At 41.3% G+C, this 21,740-nt stretch overlaps 1 protein-coding gene across 3 annotated transcripts in view; it reads right to left on the reverse strand.

Moving 5' to 3' along the window:
- FBXO21 (F-box protein 21) overlaps positions 1-21,217 on the reverse strand; it is a 40,965-nt gene extending 19,748 nt beyond the window's left edge. For 2 of the 3 annotated variants that reach the window (XM_053588134.1, XM_053588135.1), the window contains exons 1-8: positions 20,944-21,215; positions 19,974-20,109; positions 18,036-18,130; positions 9,708-9,829; positions 6,650-6,796; positions 6,228-6,364; positions 5,106-5,242; positions 1,186-1,365 (exon numbers count right to left, since the gene is read on the reverse strand). In XM_053588134.1, coding sequence (XP_053444109.1) covers positions 1,186-1,365; positions 5,106-5,242; positions 6,228-6,364; positions 6,650-6,796; positions 9,708-9,829; positions 18,036-18,130; positions 19,974-20,109; positions 20,944-21,182 — 1,193 coding nt within the window. In that variant the 5' untranslated portion in view covers positions 21,183-21,215. Of the gene's footprint in view, positions 1-1,185; positions 1,366-5,105; positions 5,243-6,227; positions 6,365-6,649; positions 6,797-9,707; positions 9,830-18,035; positions 18,131-19,973; positions 20,110-20,943 lie in introns of all 3 variants that reach the window. The other variant, XM_053588133.1, reaches the window with a different exon arrangement.
- Between the last annotated feature and the right edge of the window lie 523 nt (positions 21,218-21,740).

Raw genomic sequence — 21,740 nt, forward strand, 5'->3', positions numbered from 1 at the left:
CAAGTAGCTGGGACTATAAGTGTCCACCACAACACCTGGCTATTTTTTTTGTAGAGACAGAGTCTCACTTTATGGCCCTCGGTAGAGTGCCGTGGCCTCACACAGCTCACAGCAACCTCCAACTCCTGGGCTTAAGGCGATTCTCTTGCCTCAGCCTCCCGAGTAGCTGGGACTACAGGCGCCCGCCACAACGCCCGGCTATTTTCTGGTTGCAGTTTGGCCCGAACCCGCCACCCTCGGTATATGGGGCCGGCGCCCTACCGACTGAGCCACAGGCGCCGCCCTGACACCTGGCTATTTTTAAAGATGGGGTCTTGCTCAGGGTCAGGCTGGTCTTTAACTCCTTAGCTCAGCAAATCCAACTGCCTCAGCCTCCCAAAGTGCTAGGATTACAGTCGTGAGCCACCATGCTTGTCTACGCTGTACATAATTAAAAACGAATTCTGGGGTCGGCGCCTGTGGCTCAAGGAGTGGGGCGCCGGTCCCATATGCCGGAGGTGGCGGGTTCAAACCCAGCCCCAGCCAAAAACCACACACACACAAAAAAACGAATTCTGAAAAGTCAGAGCACAGAGGGTATTTTAGGGCAGTGAAACCCTGTATGATTCCCTAATGGTAAATACATGTCATTAGGTATTTATCCAAGCCCACAGAATGTACCACACCAGGAGTGAACCCTAACGTACACTATGGACTATGGGAGACAGATGCGTCACGGCTGGGTCACTGATTTTAACAAATGCGCTACCTTGGTGAAGGATGATGGTGGGGCAGGCTGTACTTGTGTGGGGGAAGGGGGAATCTGCGAATTCTCTGTACTTCCTTATTCTATTTTGCTGTCAACCTAAAACTGCTCTAAAAAATAAAGTCTATTAGAAAGAATTCTATAGTCAGACAGAAAACTATTACTGTAACAAATAACCTACAACTTTCTATTTTCCCTGTAAGGGAAATAGAGTCCAAGTCCAATTTCCTTGGACTCGAAAGCTAGACAGTTTCAAGACTTGCACATGAAAACATCCTGCCCCTGAAAAATAACCTTTGCCAGTCTAAGATAATCTTGTTACTGAAGCTTTCAAAGAGAACTTGTTCGCTGCAAAGACCTCAGAGAAGTCACCTGGCACATCCCAACCACATTCAAGCATCTAAAGACACTCACTCTGCAGAAGCACCAGGAAACCTTACCGCTTCCCCAGGCTTAACAGGTTCCCCACCATTCTCTGCAAGACCTTCTTCACGTTGACCACCCCATACAGTGCTGCAGTCACATGTTGGCCGATCAAGTATTCACATTCTTTCACTGTCAGCTGCTTGCCCTTTCCAAAAGCATCTATGTAGATGTAGTCAAAGATGTCCAGGGTTGCCCTATCCAAAGAGCCAAATCTCAGATGACAGTAGAAAAATTTCTATTTTAAATCTCCATAATAAGTAGCTCAAATGAGAAGCTGAATGCTCAAACAGCAATATTTCTACTTATAATATCAAAGCCTTGTACAAAGTTTACACCCTGACTACTTCATGCAAACTCTGCTGTATTAAGACAATACTACATAGTACCCTCATATTTAAGAAACAGCATTGACATGTGCCATCTAAAAGAAATTTTTAGAAGTCATCTTGAAATTCACTGCCAGGATTATCTGTCAGACTTTGGCTGAAAGAAAAATTTACAGTAATCTCATGGATTAGCAATAGCTAATTGCCTATGGATCCTGGGTCTTGAGGACCTGTTAAAGATTATGATACCTCACACTGGAAGGGTTCAGCTCTTAGTTGTGCTGAGATGATAAGCCCATCATGGTCTCAGGCCAGGAACCCTGTGCTAGAGCACAGAGGGCTGGGCCCCTGGACTCAGCTCCTCTCATGGGACTGCCTCCTGTGAAACACGTTCACTGTGCTCGTGGACAGGGTGGCCCACGCTGAGCAGAGTGGTGAGCAGTGGTCACATGATGCAAGTTCACAACACACTGCCAAGTTCCTTCTCTGTGGGGGCTCACGGAGAGATACAGGTGCCTCTTTGTTTCAGGGATAGTTTCTTATGAGCAATTGTTTTCATATGGATCTTATACCCACTGCAAACCATGTAACATATTTTCTCTTTGGCTGTTAGAAAAGCCCAGCTGAATTTCTTCCTCGAGTCATATTTATAGCCCACCTTTAGCAAAGATAAGACTTACATAAATGTTCTAGAAACAAAGAACTCTTCAACTCTTTTTATGAGGCTAGAACCTCCTAAGGACAAACATATAAAAATTTATAGGCCACAATCATTTGTGAGCATAAATGCAAAAATCCTGGATAAAATGAGTAAATCAAATCTTGCAACGTTTTAAAAATATGTGATTATGTACCCCAAGAATGGAGAGTTGAACATTAAAAATTATATTTCAGCACATATGGACTAAAGGAAAAAACCACATAATCATGAGTAGATAAAGGAAACAAATGAAAAAAAAATCTAACGCCTAACTATTAATAAATCTCTTAGCAAACTAGGAATTTGGGATGGTAGCTTTCATAAACCCAAGGAAAGGTACTGATTACCCCACAATGCCATGCTTGGTGGTAAAAATAAAAAAATTTCTTCTGAGACAAGGACTTGCTATGTTACCCAAGCTGGCCTTGAACTCATGGATTCAAGAGATCCTTCTGCCTCAGCGGGCTGAGTAACTGGGACTATAAACACATGCCATTGGGCCAGCTTTGAAATTTTAAAAGCATTCCATTTAAAGTTAGCAGGGGTGCCTGTTATCATTGTTCCTAATCAACTTTGTACTAAAGGAGCTGGCCAGCAGAGTAGGGTAAGAAAAAGAAACAAATACAAGTGTCCATAAAGTTCTTGTGCAATTAAAATAATTAACTTTAGGGATACCCTGTATATAAGGGTCAGAAAAAAAGAAGAAACAAATTGTCACTATTCACAGACATTCTGATTATCTACACAGAAAAGCCAAGAGTTGACAATTTACTAGCACTAATGATTTATTCTGCAAAGGCACTGAATAACAGATGTATATCAAAATATCAACCACATCCCTGCACACCATCAATATTTACAAAATGTAATTTTTAAAAAATTACTATTTACAAATAGCAACAAAAATTTAAGGTAACTTGAGAATAAACTTAACAAGATGTTAGCCTGGTGAAAAAAAGGATAAAATCTTTTAAAGGACAATACCTAAATAAATGGAGAGGTCTATGTTCACAGAAAGGCTTAATAGTGAAACACTGGCAATACCCCTTATATTAATTTAGAGCTCTAATCCAAAGTAATCTCCAGCTCCAATCAATATCCACAAAGGGTTTTTAAGGAGCCTGATAAACTGATTGTAAATTTATACAGAAAAGCAAAAACTAAAAATAGCCATGGCAGTTTTAGAGGGGGTCTCATCCCACCAGGTATGAGGGATAGTGATGAAGTGATAGAATTTAAGACAATATGGTTTTGGTGCAGTGACAGAGAAAAGAGACCAAAGGCAGAAAGGAGAAAGGACAGGGAGGGTCCAAAGCTCAGTACCACCATCCCTGCTTCTTCCCTGCGGGCTGTGCCCTTTATGGATCTCAGTGCTTATTTCTGCCAAGGTGCCTGAGGGGCATTAGCAACTCTTTATATTGTTTATTTGCATTATAGTTAAATGTTCACTGTAGCCCCAAAAGCAAAAATGATACTGTTATTGCACACAACCCTACCCTGTCCTGAGTTACTGTGGCAAATAATATGGAAACTAGTGTTTTAAATGCTTTACATATTGTGCTGACATCCTTGGATTATTACATAAGCATTTAAGAATATGAGAGATATTGGAGAGGTTGGTTATTTGGTAAGACAAGAAAGCTGAAAAATCATTTTTCTCATTTAAAGTAATGGAAAATGGGTATGGGTATCTACCATCCAAAATTAAACTATCCAGTGTATTTTTAGAAACACGTACTTGGAAAACAAGAGAAACCTGTCCAGTTATTTAAGAAAACACACATATGTAATGAACTACAAAAAATCGTATGGAGATAACACTTTCAAACTAACTTCTTGTTATCTGTAGAGAGGAGAGGCAGGAGAAAGGGATAAGGAAGAATACCCAGAAGGAGTCAACTGTGTAACGTCTTATTTCTTAAACTAGGAGGCAGACACAGAGACCAACTGTACTTTTTTTTTTTTTTCCTACATGGCATCAGAAACTCTCCTAGGTTTATAATGCTCTGGGTGGTCTCACTGAATTCTCTAAGCCATGTTAAGACAACATTAACTTCATTTTACCGAGGAAGAAATTAAGATTCAGAGGAAGCCAACATAGGTTTGAACCCAGTTGGACTTCGTATCATACTGCCCATCATGTCACCAGAAGGTATCAGAGTTAAGCATTAAGAAGTATTTTCAAAGAATAGGAGATAGGTAAATAACTTTTTCTTTTTCCCCTAAATGGGAGATATGAGAAGGCATTTCTACCTATTTGATTAACTATTTCTTTCAGAAAAGCTAGATTGTAACTAGAAATAAGCTTTTGCCCTATAGAATACTAGATTTAAAAAAAGAGAACAAAACAGAAATCATTAGCCAGGTCTCTAAAGTTCACATCAGTCACCAACCTTGCCTAAAGGAGCACCTGGCTACACTGTTCATTCTCTCCCTTTTCTTGCCCTTCCTCACCCTCTCCTCCTGCACAGCTATGTGGGAAGGAGGGGGAGACTTTATGGGAGAAAGAAAGAATCTCTTTAAGAACTCTTTGATCTGATCTGCTTTGAAACAAAAGGACTTTGACAGCTACCTTAAGACCTTGAAGTCCTAGTTCTATTTTTTTTAAATTAAACTTTTTCTTTTGAGATAATTATAGATTCACCATATGGTTACAAGCAACATGTAAAGATACAGAGTAGCTTTCACCCAGCCTCCTCTGAAGGTAACATCTTTGTGTAAATATAGTACAATAACACAACCAAAACACTGACTTGGTACAGTCAGGAAATAAAACAGTTCCTTCCTACCCTGGTCCTGTTCTTGACCTCTGTTTGGTTGCACCTAACAATATAAAAAACCAGGATCCCTCTTGACACAGTGGGACTGAATACTCACAACCAATTACAATGTGTCTTGGATGGCTTACCCTTCTGCGCCTTGGCACCACCTTAATAGAAAGTGACTTGGGAAGTTGACGGGTTCCAGTGGGACTCCCAACTGCCGGGCAATTGTCAAATACAGCAGAGACATGCTGATTGGGATTCCCGTTCTGCGGATCAATACCTAAAGGAGAAAAAATGCTGCCAGTTCACGATTCACCATGATGACCTACATGTTTTCATTCTTCCAATAAACATTCTCATTAGGTAGCTTTTGTGTATCAGGCCTGATGCTTGTTTTTGAGGTTTAATTGGACAAATATTTTACTTATTTAGCTCAGGGGCCAGCAAACTACTGCCCATGGGCCAAAACCAGTCTACCAACTATTTCTGCACAGCCTGGGTAAGAATAGATTTCACATTTTTTTAATGTTTGAGAAAATAGTCAAAAGAATACTATTTTGTGACATATGAAAATTACATGAAATTCAAATTTCAATGTCCATATATAAAGTTTTGTTGGAACACAGACCCACACATTTGTTTTTGTATTGTCTGGGGCTCCTTTCACATTACAATGGCAGAACTTGGTAGTTAAAGACAGAGACCATATGGTCGGCAAAGCTGAGATAATAATTTACCGCCTGGCCCTGTATAAAGTTTACCAGCCCTTGATTTAGTCCCTCCTTTTTCCAGAAAGAATTTAAGACCATTTTAAGGAAAAGTGTGTAAGATGAAACAAAATAAAATGTTAAGTACAGGTAAAGCAACAAAACAGATATGCAAATGGAGCCAAGCAGGAAGCAAATAAAAAATAAATATCAAAGTTATACAAACTTCATGTAGCTGGGTCAGAGGTTTGCTCCAACCTGCCCAGAGGCCAGTGCAAAAAAAGGGGCCCTGATGAATTTCACAGTTCAGTGTTCACAAGACAAAAACTGACCAAACTGAGCTACAGAGACACCTATTTCTAGTCAGAAATTTATCTCAAGGGTCTGTACACAAAGTACACTCCATGATGAAATAGATAAAATCCACATCAAGATCCGTAAAGTGGAGGAAAAATGACTTTCACCAGGCATTCTGAGATGGAAAAGATATAGTACTTGCCTTCAAGAAATATAATCACACATGAGCTTAAAATAGTATTTTACTCCAGCCATATTTACCTGGTGCATATATAAGTTTAGGGCATTATAGTAGTCCATTCGATTTCCCTTGAACTTCAGTTGGTCATAAAGGACATAATTCATGGCATCCAGCACCTGGCTCTGGAGTTCTATTTCCATTATCATGGAAGACTCACCTGAAACACAGAGATCTACTCTGGGACACAAACACAGGTAAGGTTGTGACTGTGCCTAAAACAACCCACGACACGCAGGCAGAGGCAATATCTTAAAATACTAATTAAGTGTTGTCTATCTAGGGAGAAGAGAGTATTTAAAGTGTTTTACACTGTCCAAGTAAACATGCAGTTGTTTTTTTCCTCACTTTTTCATGACATAATACAAAAGTACACTAACAAATCTCCCAAATTAACCAACTCCTCTTTTTTAAAAATACAGTTGGATCCAAAGCAATGCCACACCTGCCTTGAAGGCCAAGCTGGGGTGGCGACTGTTTATGCCCCGGAGAGTTTTGCAAACAAGCTCTACAATGCTGTCAATCTGGGCCTGGATGTCTCTGAGGCTGATGTCTGAGAGAGGATTGCAGTACTGGTCAATATACACGGCACCTGAAAATGAACAAGAATTGTGGGATAAATGCTTATTTTCACTCTGTTCTCATTAGTTTGTTATTATACCCCATACAACCCAGGCCATGGCTATTTACATCACCCCACTAGGTAAACTTCTTATCTCAGCTGGCAGGCCTTGCTGCTAACACACTAAGAAGGAACAAGAAACATTTTCATAACAAAGGAGTTTACACTTTACTTTTTTTTTTTAATAAATTAAACATTTCTTAGAGGTTGTGGACTCAAAAAAACCCAACCCCCCCCCCCCAAAAACAAACCTGGGTGATACATGGCATATTCCCACATTCTATTACAAAAAGAAAGAAAGGAGATCTTTTCAAACTATTTCTCTCTCCTTCTCTGACTTTCTTAGTGGTTCAAAATCCAACAACTCTGAAAACTTAATGGTATAAGACAGTCCCTTTATTTACAAAAATGTGGAAAGCCCTCAGTGACAGCCATGCCATTTCAGCAAATTACACCTTTCCAGGGTGGACAGTAAATGGACTCTGTAGATAACCCTGCTTTTAAATGAGATAAACAGGGAAGCTACAGCTATGAAGTCATACAGAGCACACTGCAGACAGTCTCCAAAAATCTCTATCACAGCCTCAGGTAAATTTCTAGCCACAGAATGAAGGGCTAACTTCATCACTTGGGTAGAGGACATTTTCACTTGAAAAGCCCTTGAGTTGGCCTCTTTGCCTACTTGCCCTGGCAATGCAGGCGCGTTAGCTGTCAAAGGCGAATGTATCCTGCTTTTTTTTTTACTGCCCTCGGTAGAGTGCCATGATGTCACAGGACTCACAGCAACCTCCAGCTCTTGGGCTTTCGCGATTCTCCTGCCTCAGCCTCCCGAGCAGCTGGGACTACAGGCGCCCACCACAACGCCTGGCTATTTTTTGGTTGCAGTTCGGCCGGGGCTGGGTTTGAACCGGCCACCTTTAGTATATGGGGCCAGCGCCCTACTCACTGAGCCACAGGCGCCACCCATGCTAAGCTTTCTTGTTACTCTGTAAGAGTATCTTTCTCTTCCTCAATAAACTTTGTTTCATGTTTGCCTAAAAAAAAAAAAAAGCCCTCAATTTGTGTTAAATTTAAGAGCTCTCAGACCAGCTCAGAATCTTAACTTCTCTGCCAATGCCCCAAGGGGGTGAAAGTAGGTGACAGGGTGTCAGAAGACCTCAGTGGGGAGAGGCTGGCTCCTGGGCCCCCACCAGCCCTCCCTTCCCTCCCCGTAAACTACAGGGGTCAGGCCATGCTTCTCAGGTACCTTCTACCCTAACACTGTGGCTCCAGATGCCTTCAGCAGCATCCAGGTTATTCTAGTCAGTCATCAAGGATCAAAGTCCTGGAGCCAACTTCCAGTTACTCAACTACTTAAAAACCTTCAAGGGCTTCCCAGTGCCACTGATTTGGATGGGTTATTTGAAAATTACAGCTTCGTATATGGAAAATGAAAAAAAAAAAAGTATTTGTTTTCACATATAAGCTATAGAAATTAAAGCTCCTCATTCTATTCTCAACTGTGAAATAAACAGAAAATATGATGACTTTCAACTCCAGTATTACCTGGGAGGATTCTGGGGTAAGGATATTTTATTTTAATCAACTAAAACAGATTTTTCATTTTCTTTTTAGACTTTCCTACAATCAACCAGCATCTGCACTAGGCATTGTGGGGCATATGGGCATCGTAACACATGGACCAGAGCATAACATGGGAAATGGAAAGAATGCAAGGCCGTTTACTATTCAGTGCTACTGTGGTAGCTCTGAGGCTAAGAAAATCTGCGAGAAGTCAGTTGAAACTCAAAAGAAGTGAGGCTTCCGCTGGACTTTTGAGAGAGAATTACGAGAGAGAGACACCACAGATGAGGTGTATCTGTAGAGCACCAGACTGCAGCAGAGTGGACATTCTGGGGAGAAAGGAACAAAGGTTTGGAGTGAAGGAGGAGGGTGAGATCATGAAAGGCATTGAAAAGCAAGCAGAGATTTAATTAAAAAAGGATATCAGTTGTCCACATTGCAGGTTTCACATGGAGTAGTGAGGAAGCTGGGTTTTGGACTGGACGGGCACTGATATTTTGGCTGACGAGGGCAGTACGGTGATGTTCATGAAAGCAAGTATTACTTAGAAAGCTGGTGGTGGGAGAGATGGCCACAGCCCACAGGAGAACAGTAACAGAATGAGGACAACATGACAATAAGACACATTAGAAAGGAAAAGAAAATCAACGAAGCTGGTAAATCACAAGTAAGGAATGAAAGTGGATGATCAATCCTATCTGTATTTCAGAACCACAATTTATGGGCATGTTTGTATAACATTATAGTAATTAAAAATAGTTTTAAAAAATGCTGGAGGTGGCGGGTTCAAACCCAGCCTGCCCCTCCCCCAATAATGAAGTCATATTTTGTTCCCGTTCAACTTAGTAAGAACAAAACGTTATTTCTTTCATCTTGCCTGTCCACTCAACTTCTTTTTCCTCACTTCTTATTATGGACCAACAGACTCACTGATGCACAAGAACATTCTGTTCTCAATAAACTCCAACCCAGGAGGTTAAGGGGTATGTTCAAGGTCACTTGGAGACAAAACAGATTTTGTTTATTTTGGATTTGGAAGTGATGCTTTAAAGCTTAGAAAAATAGGGAATTGATCTCATTAGCTAATATATCAATTTCATACTTTGAACTTTAAGAAACACTATCTCTTTAGCTGACTTTGATAATATCTTAGCTCTACATTTAATAGTTTTGTCACCTCGCTGGTCAGATCACACAACCCAACCTACAGAAGCCTGTGCACCATGGTTTACTATTCTATTCCTTTACTAGCAAGGACAATTCCCACAACTGCTCATAACTGAAATACCATTGCCCACATGTCTGAGAAAAGACCTACCTTCAAGGTATGATTCATAGTCATCAGGCTGCTGAAGAAAAGCCTTGAGATTATTCAAAATTTTCTGTTGCCGTAGGTAGTAAAGAATTTTTTTGGCATAGTATTTCCAAGTCAAAGCTTTTCTAGAAACAAGTAAGTCAATAAGAATTAAGATTTGAAAACCTTCAATTATCTTTTTTTTTTTTTTTTTTGCTTTACACTAAACTTACTATGCAGTCTTCTTAACAAGAAAAGTAAAATTAGCCCACACTCTTATCATACTTATTGTCATGGAAGCAGATAGCACAGTTTAGGACTTTTTGTAATACAACACTAAATTATTAACAGTTATGTTTGGCTTCAGATTTACTTGCCTATATCTTTGGTCAAAGCAAAATAAAAAATCAAGACTACAAAACAAGTTAAGCTTCAGGGGACAGGGAGGCACCTGGAACCCTCTGCTGAGCTCTCTGCGTTGGGGTCCTCAGGTTCTGTGCTCACTGACAGAGTAAGCTCTTCCAGTCTAATGGTTTCACTTATCATCAGCACTGACAACCCCCACTTTGTTACAGAACAGAGTTCTCCCTTGAACTCCAGACCTGTGCATACAAACACTCTTACCTATCTACTCCACACCCCCACTTAGACAGCTCTGAGCACCTTAAACCTTGCTCTCCTAGTCACCCTCATCTCAGATAAAGGCAACTCCATCATTCCAGCAAGGCCCAAATCCTCCAAGTCATACTGGATGCCTTGCTTTCTTTGGTAAGCCACACTCAGCCCCTCAGCCAATGCTATCAGTTCTACCTTCAAAGTATATTACAAATCTGAACCCTTCTCACTAACTCACCCAAGTTGCCATCATCTTTTGTCTGTATTACAGCAATATCCTCTTGAGCTTCCTGCTTCAAACATCACCCTCGCTGGGCACGTGGCTCTTGCCTGGGAGGCTAAAGTGAGATCACTTGAGCTCAGGAGTTTGAGACCAGCCTGAGCAACACAGTGAGACCCAATCTCTACTAAAAACAAAAACACTAGTGGAGCCTTGTGGTGGGTGTCTACAGTCCCTGCTACTTGGAAGGCTGAGGTAGGAGGATCGACTGAGCCAGGAAATTTGAGGTTGCTGTGAGCTAGGACATCAGAGCACTCTAGCCTGGGACAACAGAGCTAGATTTGGTCTCAGAACAAAAGCAAACAAACAAAAATCATGCCCTTTGCAGTCTCCCCTCCATTTGGCAGACAGTGTGCTCCAGTTTAATTGGTCAGTCACATCACCACAATCTCCAACCCCCAATTCTCCAGTGGTTTCCCACCTTGCTTGAAGTACAGGCCCAAGTCCTAATGAGAAACTAAAAGGTCTCTTGAACTATTTCCCCATTAGCGCTCCATTCCTACTATTCCCTCTCAATCCAGGCACTGAGCCATCCTTACATCCCTGGTTTTTCTTTACCATGGCTGGCTGGTGCTCACCTCAGCACTCTCTGTTCCTTCTGACTGAAACATTTTCTCCCTGGAGATCTGTAGTCTGTTCTCTTACCTCTTTCTAGGTTCTGATTCAAATGTCCCTTTGAGTAATTAACACTTCCCATGGTGCTTCTCATTTGCTAATATAATAAATAATTTTCTTATTTTTTAGCACCCATCTCCCTGACTATAGTGTTAACTCCACGAAGGCAAGGATTTTCTCATGTGTTGTTTACTGGTGTATCCCCAGTGCCTAGAATAGTCCCTGGCACACATCAGACGCTCAATAAAACTTACTGAGTGAATAAAGTTCTTTGCCAGATCTTTCAAGTATACACAAGGATGATAAGCAGGAGAGAGACAGTGATTAAACTTCATGAAGAAACAAAGAACTCGCCACTCCGGAGGGAGGTAAATGAAAATCAGCAGAGTTCTATCTATGTTAGTCTTTGAGTTGTAAAGTACATCAATCTAGAGAATCACGTGAAACAAATGAGTAGCTGAATGAATCATTATAAGTGAATGAATCCTGATAAGGCAAACACTCTTGGTTCTACCACTTGTGCCAGGAAACAACTTTGCAGACAATCCAACAGGTCTCCTCCCTCTTCAACCAACAACATTCACAGTGCAGGCCGGGTGTAACCACCTGTAACCACCGCACTTTGGGAGGCTGAGGTGGGAGGACCATTTGAGAGCAGGAGTTCACTACTAACCTCAGCAACACAGCAAGACCCTACCTCTATAAAATAAACAATCAATTACAATCCATACCTCTGTGGTCATCACTTCCTTTTCTCTATGGTACACATTCTTACCATCAAATGTGCATCCCTAAACACTCTAGTCTGTTTTTAAGTCTTATAAATCTCTTCATCTACAGGCTCTCCTTCCATTTTTTTTTTCCTCCTTATATTTTATTTGTTGAAGAAGTCTGGTTGTTTGACTTGTAAGTTTAGGGTCTTCTGTCTCATGAATCTCCTATAAATTAGATACAGACGCCTTGATCAGATTCAGATTCCCTTTATTTGGCAAGATGACTTTATAGGAGGTAGTACATTCTTCCATCAGGAAGCAATAATGTCTGGATGTTTCTTTCAAGATGTTAGTGGCAATTGATCTGTTAATTTGTTAATTAGTAATATTCTAATTCAACAATTCCTTCATTTATTAGCTGGGAATTCTAAAAGAAAAACTTCCCATTTCTAGTATTTGATACCTCAATGGTAAAGTATATAGGAAAGGCAGGATAAATGCTCATCTTTCCTTTCACTTGCAATTTTTCAAAATGATGATTTAGGTTCTTATTATTCTCCAAATGCGACCAATTAAGTATTGTTTTTAAGTATATTATAAATTCCTAGAGCTAAACATATTTGATGCATTTTAATCCATTCCAGTTACTATCCACATTGAGGTTCAAACTGTCACACTTCTGGTCAGGGGATTCCTCTTCATTTTGGCCCCGGAATGCTTTTGCTGTCAAGTATCGTCAGTTATCTTGCTATCTGGCTCCAGCCTTCCAAAATGCTCTAGGTTCATCTTTCAAATTTCCAGTATTAGACCTACAATGAGTTATTTCTCCTAAAACCCTAGTTTCTTTTGGTGGAAAATGTTATACCAAGATTGCGATCTGGGGTGGCGCCTGTGGCTCAAGGAGTAGGGTGCTGGTCCCTTATGCTGGAGGTGGGGGGTTCAAACCCAGCCCCGGCCAAAAAATGCAAAAAAAGAAAAAGAAAAAGATTGCAATCTGGATACAAGGGAAGATCATTTCTGTGGGGTTGTTTCTAGACCTTTTCAGTGGACAGAGCTAGTACGTTTAGTGTGTGGACAGCCACACACGTGCACATGCACTTACATACACCTGTATCTAAATGTGAAATATCTCACAAGTTCTGACACTTCAAATTCAGAAATATGGTTTTGACATTCTGATGGTGTGTCTTCTAGCTAGATGTTCTTTATTCTAAGAGATACTAGAATTAAAATGTCATGTAATTTATTCACATACATACACCATTCACAGAGTAATGACTACTATTCTCATCACTTTTACAATTACTGAAAACAGCTACATATTTTACCCATGTTCTCCCTCATTGTTTGATTGTTTATTTATTCTTTTTTTGAGACGGGTGGAGTGCTGTGGTGTCACAACTCGTAGCAACCTCAAACTCCTGGACTTAAGCAATTTCCTTGCCTCAGCCTCCCAAGTAGCTGGGACTACATGAGCCTGCCACAATGCTTGGCTATTTTTTGGTTGTAGTTGTCATTGTTGTTTGGCAGGCCTGGGCTGGATTTGAACCTGCCACCTCCGGTGTATGTGGCTGGTGCTCTAGCTGCTGAGCTACAGGCACCAGGCCTATTCATTTTTCAAAAACAGATACACTGTATCTACACTGACAGGGCTTATGGCCATTGCATATGCAATATTTTCTCCCCAATAACCCTCATTTGGATGTAACTGTATGAGTAAATATGTATTTAATGCTCATGGCCAATCCTATGTCAGTATCTCTGTATTTTTTGTTTGTTTGTTTAGTTGTTTATAGCTTATTTTCCAATAACTTTATCAGGAAGAGCTGAAAAGTCCCCACATTCTTGTGGTTGATAAGTTCATTTGCAGTCTTTATATTTGGAAGTCAGTTTGGCTGGATATAAAAATCCCTGGCTGGTATTTTCTTTCAATCCTGTAGTATCTTAGGTATATTCTCCTCCCTGCTGCCTCCCCCTGGCCCCAGGCATAAAGCAATTTAACAATTTTTGAAAACTAATGATAATCTGATTTTCTCTTCATCTTTTTTGCCTCAATGCCCAAAGGACTTTTCTGTCTTTAAGATCCAACAATTTTACTAAAATATGTCTCAGTAGTAGTCATTCTATTTTCTCAGAAATAGTATCTGCTCTTTTATTTTTTTAAAATGGGGATAAGAGAAACTCTACTATGCAGATTACTTTTTTAAATTAAATCATAGCTGTGTATAATATCTGCTCTTTTAATATACAGTTTCAAATATTCATTGTAGGATATATTCTTTTTTTTTTTTTTTTTTTGTAGAGACAGAGTCTCACTTTATGGCCCTCAGTAGAGTGCCGTGGCCTCACACAGCTCACAGCAACCTCCAACTCCTGGGCTTAAGCAATTGTCTTGCCTCAGCCTCCCGAGTAGCTGGGACTACAGGCGCCCGCCACAACGCCCAGCTATTTTTTGGCTGCAGTTTGGCCGGGGCCAGGTTTGAACCCGTCACCCTCGGTATATGGGGCCGGCGCCCTACCGAGTGAGCCACAGGCGCCGCCCTATATTCTTTTTTTTAAGACCACATAGAATATCATAAAAGCAAACTGTTTTCATATGCCCAGGGATTGATGCCTGAATATTTATGGAAACTGTTTCTTACTTTTGTTTTTAGTATAAGGGTATAAACAATTAGGTACAATGTTTGCATTTGTTATATAAGGTCCCTATGTTTCCTCCTCCTTACGCTGTCCATCTCTAAACCACAGGCGTTGGCTGGGAATATGTCAGGCCAAGGGAATATTTAATTCTAAAAACATCATAACAATATATGTCTATATTGGCTGTGTATTTTCAGTCTTTTTTGCTAATCTGGTAAGTAAAAAAGCAATATTTCATTGTTATTTTACCTAACATTTCTTTGAATAGTGAATTTAAAGATTTTTTATGTGACTGCCGTTGGCCACTTGGATTTCCTCTTCAGGGAATGTTGTCCCCCTGTCCTCTGTACATTTTTCAATTTCTTTTTGGAAATTCCTAAGAGTTCTATTGACTTTGCTTATGGTTTCTTTGGTCATACAGACGTTTATTTTTTATCACAAAATCATTTGTCTATGTTCACTTATTGATTCTGCATTATCAGTCTTAGTTAAGGAGGTCTTCTTGAGATTGTACATGAAGTTTCTTATTTTCTTGAGGGGTTTTCACTGTGATCATTTTGAAATTTCAGTTGCTTGATTCTTTATAATACATTTTGTATATCACACACATTTTATTGTCTTTCAGCTGTATCCAGTACTACTTATTAAACAACCATTTTTTCCCCTCAGAGTTATATTAAATTATCTTTTATTCTGGGACATATTTCGTTCTTTTTATTTGAGAGAGCCTCAAGCTGTTGTCCTGGGTAGAGAGCCGTAGCGTCACAGCTCACGGCAACCTCCAACTCCTGGGCTTAAGCAATTCTCTTGCCTCAGCCTCCCAAGTAGCTGGGACACAACGCCCAGCCATGTTTTTGGTTGTAGTTGTCATTGCTGTTTGGCAGACTTGGGCTGGATTCAAACTCACCAGCTCTAGTGTATGTGGCCGGCACTTTAGCGGCTTGAGCTACAGGCGCCGAGCCTAGGACATATTTCTTTTTTTTTGGCCGGGGCTGGGTTTGCACCTGCAACCTCCAGCATATGGGACCAGCACCCTACTCCGTTGAGCCACAAGGTGCTGCCCCCATATTTCTTAATTATCCTTTGCTACTGATGTGTTTTAAACACTGCATTGTTTTTATTATATGTAGCTTTATAATATGTCTTAACATTTAGCGATGCAAGTTTGCCATGATTAAAAAATTTTTTTTTGCTCTGGCTCTTCTTGTGAATTTAGTAGTCTGTATAGCTTTTATGACAATATTATCCAAATAAAAGGAAAAAAAAAGGAAACAAAATCCTCCTTACTCCCAAAAAACCTTGTTTGGGTCATAATTAGAATGATATTAAGTTTATATATTAATTTTAAGAGAACTGACATTTTTGTGATAGTAAGTCTTTTTTTTTTTTTTTGTAGAGACAGAGTCTCACTTTATGGCCCTCGGTAGAGTGCCGTGGCCTCACACAGCTCACAGCAACCTCCAACTCCTGGGCTTAAGCGATTCTCCTGCCTCAGCCTCCCGAGTAGCTGGGACCACAGGCGCCCGCCACAACGCCCGGCTATTTTTTGGTTGCAGTTTGGCCGGGGCTGGGTTTGAACCCACCACCCTCGGTATATGGGGCTGGCGCCCTACTCACTGAGCCACAGGCGCCGCCCTGTGATAGTAAGTCTTAACATTCAAAGATATGTTCCCTCATATTTTTTAATAATATCCTATAATCTGACCTAGGAAATCCATCCCTGGGAATCTATTGCTTAGAAATGAAACCACTAGAAATATCACTCTTCACAGTGACACAAAAAGAAAAAGTGGTTGCCCATCAATAGGAGAATGTTTAAATAAATTCTGTAATACACTACAAAATAATAGGTAGTCATTAACAAAAGTGAATTTGATTTTTTTTTTTGAGACAGAGTCTCAAGCTGTTGCCCTCAGTAGAGTGCTATGGCGTCACAGCTCACAGCAACCTCAAACTCTTGGGCTTAAGTGATTCTCTTGCCTCAGCCTCCTGAATAGCTGGGACCACAGGCACCCACCACAACGCCTGGCTATTTTTGGTTGCAGTTGTCATTGTCTAGCAGGCACGGGCCGGGCTTGAACCCTCCAGCCTCCATGTATGTGGCCAGTGCCCTACTCACTGAGCTACAGGTGCTGCTGAGCCTGAATTTGATTTTTTACCAGTTGATTAGGATAGAATTCCTTATGGTAACGCTAAATGACAGGAAACAATTTAGAAAAGTACCTATTATGTGATCTCAATTTGTGAAATAATGATCCTCCTACCCACTTCCCCATCATCTGTCTAATCACATGGAAGAATACAACTTTGGCTCTTACCAGGAATGACAGCGGTGGGGGCAGGGAAGTCCAGTGTAAAAGGAGGGAACAGAGTGGAAAAGAGTAATGGTATAATAGGAAAAAACAAAGTCCGTACCTCAAATCAAAACCACCAATAAAGTATGAATGGAATCACATATACGTATTTTTAAAAGTACCACTATACATGCACATTTGTAAAAAATACAAGTCAGCTTTTATTTTTAAGGCTGCACAATACTATTAGATCATACTTCAATTCATTTATAGATAAACCAAAATAGAAACGGAAAAATGACCTCTGCATCTGAACTCATCCAAGGCCTAGAATAGTGACATATTTTACCTCTACCCAGTTGTTCCCACTGATATTTTTCTCTCCCAAATCCCCCAAAGAAACAACAACAAAAATACTTCATGCCTTGTTAGATATTTCCCAATGATTTCTCTTAAGGAAGATGCTAAACTAGTATTCTTATCTTCTATCACTAGCAAGTTTTCAGAACTTTTAGAGCAGAAAATCTTTTCCACAGGCAAGTTAGGCTGGAAGCCAAGTTATCTTTTAGGTGAACTGGAAATTAACCTCCACAGGAGAAAATATAAGGCAGAAAAAACATTAAGCAATCACGGAGAGATAATGGGCTCTTCTTGATCAGGAGACTACACAGTTTTCTGACTGAGAGATAAAAGAAAGATTCAACCAAATACCTACAGTGTTCAAGACCAAAGAAAGATTAGTTTGGACCAAAATTCAGAAACTGTAAAAAAAAAAAAAAAATCCATTGAATTAAGATATGCTTAAGAAATTATTTGAAAAAATATTTGATTCATGGCAGGCAAATTTGGTAGTGGTATGTGGAAAGAAAATAACAAAGGAGGAATGATTTATATTGCCAAGGGGTTTCTAACTGACATACAGATACAAGTGCTCAGAGCACACACAGTGTTTGGCACACACAATAGTGCTAAACATTAATTCCCTTTCCTTTCCAAAAGGATTTTTGCAAGGTATCCTTATGTATCAATTGTTCTGGTGTATTTACCTTATATACTTTTCAAAATATAACTATGGAAAGATATAAAGTATTTCGAGACACATGCTCTAGGGTTGAGCTACATACATATTACAGAAATCTATTCTGGAGTTATTAAAACAAACGAACAAAAAATTCCTGTTAAAGCTATGACTTACCTTCCTTCCATATTGAGGATACACACAAGTTCATCCTCAAAAAAAATCTCTGGTCCCTCAAGGTTCTCAATGTCACTGAAGCCATTACAAGGAACCTATGAAGACACACAATTAGGCCTCAATTATGAGTATTAACATAGTTGTCACTTGCACACACAAGTTTGAGCTGCAAAGATGGACAGTCGTAATACCTATCCTGCAATATCCTAATGCTGCCCTTTGTGGGTGGAAAGAAATATGGAAATAAAAAATAATTTGTTCAGATCTTGTTACTTGTAAATTATTAGTAATTGCTTTCTGAAACTGATAAACAAAGTTCTAATGGGAAAAAAATAGCTCCAAAACAGACTAAAACTATAAAATTTCATAATTCATAGTAACTATCTCACACAGTCTTTGTGATAGTCAACTGGGGGAAGATGGCTAGAGAGGTAAGCCAAGTGTGTTAGACAACTTTTTTTAACTCAGTGGGGGTGTTTTTTCCTCTGTAAACTGAGGTGGTGATACAAATGGCTTTATGATGCTCTCAGTTTAAAATTTTATGACTCCCCCCACTTTTCTTTGTGAAAGTAGCCAGGACATTTCAGGTAAACCTGTGTACATTTTGAGAATATGAGAACAAGGGTCTTGAGCTCAAGCAATCGCCCACCCACACAGATCAATCTGAAGTATGCTCCTGCTGTGTTCAAAGTCCTTGACATATGTCTAATTAAGCAGTGGTACAGGGAAAGAGAGAACTAAGGAAAAAACACAATAATCCATCATTATTAGACAAAAGCACAGACTATTAAAAATGCACACAAAACCAGATAAGACTAGAAGCAGAGGCTGCAAACTAGTAGCCCATAACCAACTGCCTTGAGCCATCTATTGCCAAAATAGGTATGCACAAACATGTTTAACCCAGTATTAATAATTTGAGACTATAAATGCTTTTAGCCAGGGCATGGCTTCCCTAAAGTAGAACACAAATTTTATTTATTCTAACATTAACAAACATTTATAGAAATGAATTTCACCAGGGAATATCTATTTTTATGCCTCAGAGGGGAGTTCAAATTTGTCCAAAGTTCAAATTTTCCCTTTTAAAATTTGAAAAATCTTGAAAACATTTCAAATTGTACAAAAGCCATTAACTATGAGTAATTAAAATTAGAAAACTTAGATAGTCTTAATAAAACAGAATAGTGAAATAAATCAGGTTGGTTACATTTCTAACCTCCAACCAGAAATTTTTGATAGTTTGATGAAAACAGTCTAGAATATTTCCCAGAGTTCTAAGTTCAGAATCAAGAGTGGATATAAAAACTTCCCTGAGATATTTTAGGGAAGGAAAAAACAAAAACAAAAAACACCATACATTTCTGTAATATTTAATTTAAAAGAAAACAATTTTTCAGGGATAATGAATGCAAGACAATTTTATTTGAAGGAGTAATAATTCTGATTTATAGGCAGCTTTTAATCCTCTGTTACCTTAACAAATAATGCAGTTCACTACTGGGTAGAACCTGCAAAGCCAGAGAGAAGAACCATATTAATTTCGTCAACCCTTACAGGAAAACAACTCGGAGAAATTTATAGCGTTCAGTCATTGACGATTCCCCCAATCATGTGGAGGTTGCAAAAAATAGGTTTGACCCACTTGAGTAGAAGTAACGCTGATCTGGATCCCTTCTATGTAGTGCTGAACATCCCTCCCTACTCCCTCCACCCCCATTCTCTCTCTGGCTTTAGAAAAGTAAAGCTGGCAGGGACAAATGGCTTTATGCCGTTACATAGCAGGAAAAGGACACAATGACTCTTACAGCCGTGAAAGTGTGTAAGGGATTGTGACAGCATTTAAAAGGGAGATAGCAAACAGAGCTGGATGAGCTAATGCCTACAGATCCAGACACATACAGGCCGAAGCTTAGAGCCACATCAAGAGATCCTTACGTGTTCTGAAAAGAACCTCTTCGAGAACGAGGCTACAATCTTCCGGGCTTCTAACCCAGCTTTTTGCCGAACTTTATACTCCTCCAACCAATTGACGTAGTCGGTGGGGCTGTAGTGTTTCATAAGGGAAGGCCACCTACAAGGAGAGAAACACCCCCTCAGCTTAACCGAGACTCAAAGGCAGCCTTGGAAAACAGGGACACCAGTACAGTCTGCTGGCAAGAGGGGCCCTGGCCACGGACACAGTTCAAATCTGCACCCAGCACGCAGGCACTCACTCAGTGTGACCTTGGCATGGTGACATGAAAGCTATGTTTCCATTCTCCATCAATAATATAGGGACAGAGCTGGCAACAACAATAATAATGACAATGACAGTTAACACTGATCTCCCGCCTCCCAGGAGCCAGGGCCCTGTGTGTGTGCTTCCCACGCACCATCTCATTTAACAACCACGGTAACTCTAATTATCATCACCGCTCAAAATCCATGAACGAAGCTCCAAAACGGGAAGTCGCTACCCACAAGGTCACTGAGAGAGTAATGCAGGGCCAGATTTTTATCCCGGGGCCACACCGAAATCTGTGCTGTCCACAACCAACCAACCAACCGGAGGATGCTGCGCCCGCTAGATCGCTGCATCACTAGATCCATGTAAACATCTTAGCACAGAGCCGGGCACAAAAGAAGCGCGCAAAACGGGTTGGCTGAGATGCTACCGGCGTCCTCCCTCACGGAGGGCCTGTCCACTGGGCGCCCCGGTGTGCGCCATCTGGGCACCCGAGGGTCGCACGCGTGGCCCCGCGGGCCGGGGACTCGGCGGCCTGGAGGCCTTTGTCTGTCGGTCTGCGGGATGGGGTCCGGGGTGGGGTCCACGCGCGGGGCGGCCGCGGGGTGCGCGGGGGCAGCGGCTCGGGCCGGGCGGGCCCCCGGGGGGCGCAGCGCAGGGGGCGCGGGGCCGCTGGCTCACCTCACCCGGAACTGCTCCTTCCACACCTTCCCGCTGCTCTGGCACAGCTCGCGCAGCCGCCGGCAGGTGCTGGAGACGCGGCCGATGTCGGCGGCCGTGAGCGAGCCGCTACATAGGATGTACTCCAGCACCTCGCCCGGCAGGTTGACCAGGCAGCTGAGGCCCGTCGCGTCGGGCGCGGCCTCCTCTGCCAGAGCCGGTACCACCTCCATCGCGCTGTCGACCGCTGCCGCCGCCATCTTGTCCGCGTACCTGGGGCCGCCGCGCGCGCGCGCGCCAGGGCACCCCGCTTCGCCCCGCCCACCGCCTGAGGGGCGGGGCCAAGAAGCTCCCTGCCCACCCTGGGGTCACACCCCCTTGGAACCGGGCAGTCTGGACCGCAGAGCTTCCAAAGGGGAGAAGATAAACGTGAGACACTAATAGCAGCGTTGCGTTAAAAAAATTAACCTTAAACATGGACAAAAATCATGTGTGCCGACCTCTTCCTCTTCATTAGCTCATTGGACCTTCCCAATAACCCTAGGAACTCTTATTCTTTCCAAATTACATACAGGCAAACTGAGGCTCTGGGAGGTGAGAGGACTTGCTCACGATCCCTTGGCTTGGATTCTAATCCAGATCTGCTAGACTTCTGCTTGACCATGAACTTAACCATATGCTGTAATGCTAACAAACAATGCTCTTCAGTGAGCACGGGGCCAAGCTCTTCACGTGTTTTTCAACAACTCCTCATTGGAGCCCTCTGTGATAGTTTAGGGGAGGGAGGAAGAACAAACTCCAAATCTGTGTCATGCTTT

The sequence above is a fragment of the Nycticebus coucang genome, chromosome 4 (assembly GCF_027406575.1).
Source record: "Nycticebus coucang isolate mNycCou1 chromosome 4, mNycCou1.pri, whole genome shotgun sequence".
Lineage (NCBI taxonomy): Eukaryota > Metazoa > Chordata > Mammalia > Primates > Lorisidae > Nycticebus > Nycticebus coucang.